The following is a 7646-nucleotide window of genomic DNA, read 5'->3' on the forward strand; positions in this document are numbered from 1 at the left end:
CCTCAACCCTGCCGGCAACAGGCACACGAGAGAAAGACAACAGCAAAACAAGCCATATCCAACTATGTACATGCAGTTCTTATCTAGCTATGTATAGATCTATCTGTATTTCTATAGATTATTTTGGTGCTTTGCTTGGGTTTGTTCTTGCTTTATACACACAATTTCACACAATTCTTAGCAGAACAAGACAATGACGGAGTTAAACTTTGAATTATAAATTTATTACGTAAGATAACAAACATATATCTCTGTGGTGGATATATCTCAGAACTGGCTACAGCCCCCCCTTCAACCACAACACTTTCCCAAGCCTTTCTTGCTTTGCATGGAAATGAGAACGTTTACCTCCCATTATATTAATAGCATATTTTACTAATTCCCACGTATGAGGAAGGGTTTCAGATTACGGATTAGAGAGATTAAAGCCACATGGAGCCTTTTCGATGGCCCGTTGGTCCAGTGGAAGCTTCTTAAATTAGTTTGACCGTTGAGCTGCGTCGAGCAAGGGCGTAGGACCGGGGGGGGGAGGGAGGGCTGAAGCGCTGCGGAGACACGTCCACTGGTCTAAACTTCACAGTGCAAAAAAGGAGATCATAAACGATGAGAAAATTAACACCGGCCGATGATAAGATCAGAATCCAGTGGGTTGTTAAAAAGATTACGCCACTCTCTCTACACCATGTAGTTTGTGCTTTGTTGATTAAAAAAGAAACTCAAAAGTAACCCTCTGGTAAACTCATTAAGAGTGAGTGACGTTTTCGTAACGGCCTCTGAGGTGAAGAAACACAGACAATCAGGAGTCCTCTTGGTTGTGTCCTCCGTGCCTTTCTGCTATCAACAGGTGTATTGTGTTCTTCTTTGTCTGTGTTTTCAAACTGTATAACAACCCTGAACACAGTTAAACCACACCCTCCGCAAGACCCTGCAATAATAATGACTTAGATTGAGATTTTGATACAAATCTCAACGTGGGATTCTCAGAAAACATAAAAATGACCATTCACACCAGAAAAGGTGCTGTACATGTAATGGATCTAAAAATGTCTGTAGTTCTCAAGATTTCCAGGAGATGGCACCATATTATTGAGTCTAATAGCTCAGGAACATTATAACTAAGGTAGTCGTAAAGCAAAGAAGAAATATACAGTTGTCATTTTTTGGCACATTTTTTCTTTTGTTTATGTTGCTTCCTCTTTAGATAACCCTGTGAAGCACAGGCTAAAACTATCTAAAACTCACAAACCGAAGGTCTGAAAAACGAAAAAGGAGTAGCCAGGTAGCTGTGGTGGAGTGAAAGCTCAGATGCATTCTGGGTATGGAGAAGTGTAAAAGCATCACATTGTGAAGGAGAGTAGCCTACTATATACAAACTCACAAAATCCTCTCTCCATACATACGAATCTCTCCCTCTCGCTCATTCATTTTTTAATTATTCTACTCCACATTTTAAAGGTGAAATTGCTTTGCGGGAAGTACAAAAAGCTGGGCAATTATTACTACTACTAATTACTTGCTGCTCATGAATGTTGTTTGAGTTATGTGTTATGTTTTACACAGCCTCTACCGGGAGTCTCTCTGGGATACAGTAAGGCTATTGTGGAATAATTTCAAAGATTTAAACCCTATCAATAAACTATAGTCTCTGTCTCTCAAGCTCTCTCTCTCTCTCACACACACACACACACACACACACACACACACACACACACACACACACACACACACACACACACACACACACACACACACACACACACACACACACACACACACACGTGCATCTACATGTGTGCATGCATGCACACACACGCTCACACGGACACGCACAAACACACACACCCACACCCACACACACACACACACACACACACGCACACAAATGTAAAGCGTATGAAAGGTGAAGAGAACGCATACTATTAGATTCTGGGATTCCAGATGCAGGTGAGCGCTTTGACGATGAGTGGCTTATATGCTAGCACCTTGTTTTGTGCAAATCATCCCCTAGTTCATAGTTCAGAGTTCAAAAGTTCAAGAGTTCATAGAAAGAATAAAATCTGCACACCTTTGTTCAGAAGGTGATTAACTATGCATATATGCCAAACATTCATATATAGATCTATATATTTTTTGTTTTTCGAAAAATGTATATGAAATCTATCATATATACATTGCTTCTGATTAATATAAAAAGCAAATATTTGTATTTTGTTCATATTTACAAGTATAAGTATGTTGCAATAGACAGTACATTAGTATTTTCTTCTCCTGTCTGGTTCACTCTAAAATTCAAAGTAGTGATAAAAGTATCATGTTCCACAAGCTACAAAATCTACCCACAGTGTAGGAGGGCAATAAATCAAACAATCAAAGAGGAAAAATGACAATCCAAACAAAATCAATAAAAACAAACACAGAAACCAATCAACTCCAACTCAGTCTTAAGATCATATCACTAAAATACAAAAGAAAATGAAGGAACTCATCAGCGAGGTCACAGTGAGGCAGTGAGTGCTATTCCTACAACATTACACAACATTACAAAGAACCAAATCCCTCTCTACCTCGCTCCCCCCTCTGGCCAAAGTGGTAGAAATTAAAATGAACCAAAAGCGCTTTTGGGAAAGATCCAACGTCCTTGCCATGCCTCTTGGCCTACCGGTCAGACGGCGTTGATCTAGGGTGGTTGTTAGTGGTAGTGGTGGATCTCCCAGCTCCTCTTCGAGAAGTGGCTCTGGATCAGACAAATCATTGTGTTGCATGAATAAAACTCACTGGTTCTCACTGGCTGCAGGGGCGACTCCTTTTGATTACAATTGCAGATTTTGTGTGTGTGTTGTTCAGACCTGGTTCAGGCAGAAGGCTCCCCCCGTCCTGAGAGCCCGAAGCGTGCCAGTTAAATGACCTGCAATGCTGTTCTGCCAAGGCACAGACTGTAAGCCGATTCAAACCACTGCGGGATCTGTTGTTCTCTCATTTCCGATGATAAAGCTGATGTAGGGAGTGGGGGGGAGAGATTAATCAGGCAAAGTAGAACATATCTTTATAAATAACGTACCAGGCTTATTTCTTGCCAAGGTTTGACCGTTTTGCTGCCAAATGGTAGCACTGCCTCTCCACCTGTACCTGTGATAAGATATGAACTCCTTTTGTCCCTCCATAACTGCCGTATACAGCACTGTAAGATGGAGGTCAACATTGTGGTCCTTGTTTCCACAAAGCAGCGCCCACGGGGCTGGGGGGCCGGGCTCAGACCTGTCAGCCTTGGGGGTTTAAACCTTTACTTCCCGAATACGATTGTAAACAGAGGCCAATAAAGTCAGCCACCAAGTGACCCCCATGCCCCAGCCCTCCCTCTCCCTCACCCCCTCCTCACCCCGTCCCTGAGCCACGCCCTCACCCCTCCCTCTGCCTCACCCCCTCCTCACCCCGTCCCTGAGCCATGCCCGAGGCCCTCCCTCTCCCTCACCCCGTCCCTGAGCGGCGCCTGAGGCCACCCTGGTTGTGCACTGCGGAAAAAACCCTCATGGAGTAAAAAATAGGAAAGGAAGGAAAGAAAGAGCACACCACTTTAAGAGCTGTAACCCAGGCAACGGGCGGGGAACCAGCCGTGGGCGTGGCCTCACATTTTGGGATGCCTTTGCGTACGAAGGAAGACCGTAAGAAAATAAAAAGAACACAAAGAACGCTCTCTTTCCGAGTCATGATGCAACTTGCCATGCTACTGTGACCATGAGTAAAGATCAGATTTGATCATGTATATATATTATATATATATATATGATCGTGTTTGACCATTGTCATACTTTTTTTTGTTTACCTTGAAAAAAATCTTTTGAATATATCTATATACTATTTTATTTCAAATATATATATATATTTATATATATATATGTATATAATTAGTAAAAATTAGTAAAGTATTGGCGAAATAAACCTTCTCTTGGCCCTCTACACTAGAAACAAAACACAGGTGCAGTTTTATTTATCATATTTCCTCTTTGTAACATTGTGTTTTTTCTTTTCAAAGCTATTTGGATATACACATATATGTATATCACATTATTTATATGTAGATCTATAATATTCCCTTTGGAAAAAACAAAAACAAAACAAGTGTTTGATTAAGTAAAAAGCCACTAGTGTTGGTTAAACATTCTCCGAATATAGTTAATAGATAGCCCAGTGTGGATCCTGGGACCCAAGCTGGATCTCCGGGGGTCTTCTACAGAAGGAGCTCCAAGGTGGCGGTCTGAGAGCGACCCCAGGTAGAGACGACGCTCTGTCTGAGCGGAGGCAGCGTCCTCAGCCGTCATTCACATCACTGGAAACCTCTTCTGAAAGGCCACTGAACTCTCCGTTCAGACACTAGATTGCCTCCCTTCTTTGACTCGCAGCGTGGTGGGGGTCCGGCGTGGTGGGCCCCTAGACTCGACAGGGGGGATGGGGGGGGAGGTAGAAAGGAGAAGAGGGGTTTCTTTGAGGACACGAGGGTGTGAATAACAAAAGGTTTTGAAATGTTGACTCTTTTGAAGTGTTTGTAGTTGGAGCTGATGCAGACCTCCATGTAAGCTATGAAGGGCCTGGTCCTAGAGCTGCTTGCACCGGGGGTATGAGGGGGGTGAAGAGGGAGGTACGGTTCAGTGCAGGGTCTCAATGAATGAGTAACTCAATGAGAAGGGCTCAAAACGGAGCGAAGAGTAAAAGAAGGGGGCTCTTTCCTCCATCCTGGTGCGTCTCTCTGGGCCTCTCCTTGGTTTGTCTCTACCTGTCTCCCCCCCCCCCCCCCCACGTTCCTCGGCCTCAGGGCAGGGGTCAGCTCTCCAGCAGATGCTTCAGCGCCCGCTCGATGTTCATGCGGTGTCCGACGCGGGTCACCCCCAGCTCCGCAAAGTCATCTTTGGTGAGCGCCGGCAGGTGGGAGCCCTCGATCTCGTGCTCCTGGAACCCCGCCCGGTGCTCCCCCAGGTTGATGCTCTCCAGCCAGTCGCCCACGTCGTACTTGTTCCACAGGTGCAGGGGCTTCTGGTGGAAGGGCCGCAGGGCCAGCAGCGGGGAGCCCAGCCCGGGGGAGTGGCTCGGCGACGGGGACGGCGAGCGGGAGCGGGCGCTGGAGCTCCTCATCACGAAGCGGACCTCCTTGGGCTCGTGCGGCAGGCTGAGGCTGGAGGTCTTCAGGATGGTGTGGGGGGGCGTGGTCGGCGAGGTGGGCAGGCCGAAGCCGGGGAGGCGCCCGTGGGGGTCGCCCCTGTCCGGGGAGCCCGGGCTCAGGGTGCGGCGCGTGGCGGGGTAGCGGGCGCCGGGCCGGATGGCGTAGGCGGTGGCGTAGCTTCTCTGGGAGATGGTATGGAGCTCCCCTAGACTGCTGAAGAGTCTGGGGGGACATCGCAGAGAGACAAAGACACTTTGAGAGGACGGAACCATCGGCCTCCCGTCCTACAGCGGGGGGTTGAAGTCGCAGTACCTGGACGTATCGGTGGTGATCTCAATAATACTATCAATGAAATCACATCCCACAACCGATATGTTCTACAGTAAGATGTGCAGGCCAGCCTGTACCTCTCGCTTTGTTTACACTAATCGTACCAGCGATAATCCCAAAACCCCTCTCACCCACGCTACGCAGCCAGCCCAGCGACGCTAGCGCGCTCCACACAGTGGAGCTATTGGAATACTGAGTGTCCCGTCTGCTAACTGGGAGGGGCTCACTCTTACACATTGCGACTTCAATGAAACATACAGTAAAAAAAGAGAGCTTTGCGTTACAAGTAATGTATAGGGCAGAGGTTAGTGACTAAATGACATTTACAGCAGCCCTTGTAATCGCATACAAACCTAAGGACTGGGTCATCAAGATCTCAAGATATTTACTATCTTATTAAAGTACTTCCAACCAGATCTCTGGCTCATCTGCAGCCTGGCTCAGCTGTATCTGTACAGGATCAGTATGGGCTTGTCTCTAGTGAGGATATTGTCTGCATGCTAATATTGTCTTATCTGTCCACGGCAAGTGTACACAATAGCATCATCTGTCAACGTGTCTTTTTTTATATCAACGTGCATGACGAAGAGTAGTGGGTGAAAACGTGTAATTAATAACTACTCCTGAGTTTTACAAAAATATATTTTTTCCTGGTATGGATTAGGATTGAGCTAAATAATCTACTATTATCCTGAAAAAGACTTGATGATTGCAGTGATGACCGTTCGGAATTTATGAAGAAAACAAAACAATGAAAGTGCTCTCTCTCTCCTTCCCCTATTGGGTATCTTCCCAAAGGTTCAGTTTTCATGATGCGTCGGAAATGGTTTTGGTATCATTTAAACTTTAGGAAGAAATGGTTGAGTTAGGGCTCAGGTCTGTCAAGTATCTGGGGAAAGCAATGCATCATGGGAAATGGAGAACAATCTGTATTGATTGTACCTCAAAATGCCACACCTAGACCCACATTTTGTATTTTAAATCATATGAGACAAGTGAACGGTGAGTGGGAGAGAATAAAGTGTAATGTCAACAGGAAATGGATGCCACTTCTAAAAGTCAGCTTCCATTAACGTCAATGACAGATGGAAGGAAGCGTAGACTGTACTTATCCTGACAGACACTGTAGAGCAGAGGACCGCCACTATACCATACTGCCTCCGAGCTGCTGTTCTAATGGGTATTATATACTTCAAACTGGTATTGGTGGTAACACTTTATAATAAGTACATTAATGAACAATTATTCAACATGAGTTAATGCAGTAATAAGCATAACATGTTTCATTAGCATAGGGTCGAGGGGTAGGGTTAGAGTTAACCCTACCCCTGTTAAAAAAAGTATAAATGAATACCATGGTTAACATTAACATATTAGAAAACATGCACACCATGAGACCATTATTACTAAACACATTAGTTAACAGCTAAACAAGTTATTTAAAAGTGAGTTAATGCTTATTACTGCATTAACAAAAGGTTAATTCATGGTTAATTCATGTACCCAAAATGTAAAGTGTTAACAGATTGGTTTCATCATCTTAACATTTATTCTATATTTCTTAAAAGGCAAGAGCATACCTTGGGCAGGATTCCAAAAGTGTCCATCTACTGATCTAGCGATCGTATAGGTCTACGGCGGGGCTATGGGATACGACCACAAGTCTTCTTCTCTCATGCATTGGAAAATGTGTGGCCATCGAGATAGTCCGGAGTTAGGTTAGAGAGGTGATCTACCACCACTACTACTACTACTACTACTACTACTACTACTACTACAACTACTACTACCACTACCCATACTACTAGTACTGTACGCTGGTGGATATTACATGAGATCCATGCGCACTTACACAGTTGTCCCAGGCTCCTGGGCGCACAGTCAGTTCTAGACCAATCAGATCAGAGCAGCAGGGCGGGGCATGCAAGGTGAGCCGAGAGAGAGATAGAGAGAGAGAGAGAGAGAGAGAGAGAGAGAGAGAGAGAGAGAGAGAGAGAGAGAGAGAGAGAGAGAGAGAGAGAGAGAGAGAGAGAGAGAGAGGGGGGGGGGGGGGAGAGAGAGAGAGAGAGAGAGAGAGAGAGAGAGAGAGAGAGAGAGAGAGAGAGAGTAATGGGAGAGAATGTTAGCGTCACTGCATCGTGGCTGCCGGCCGACCAGACCTCGT

At 45.3% G+C, this 7646-nt stretch overlaps 1 protein-coding gene across 7 annotated transcripts in view; it reads right to left on the bottom strand.

Annotated features, from left to right (window-relative positions):
* Positions 1-202: 202 nt before the first annotated feature.
* shank3a (SH3 and multiple ankyrin repeat domains 3a) overlaps positions 203-7646 on the bottom strand; it is a gene marked incomplete at its 5' end in the record, with an annotated part of 49924 nt that continues 42480 nt past the window's right edge. For 2 of the 7 annotated variants that reach the window (XM_030367311.1, XM_030367308.1), the window contains 1 exon segment: positions 203-5374. In XM_030367311.1, the coding sequence (XP_030223171.1) occupies positions 4816-5374 (559 nt within the window). 7 annotated transcript variants of the gene reach the window in all.

The sequence above is a fragment of the Gadus morhua genome, chromosome 9, assembly GCF_902167405.1.
Source record: "Gadus morhua chromosome 9, gadMor3.0, whole genome shotgun sequence".
In the NCBI taxonomy this organism is placed as follows: domain Eukaryota; kingdom Metazoa; phylum Chordata; class Actinopteri; order Gadiformes; family Gadidae; genus Gadus; species Gadus morhua.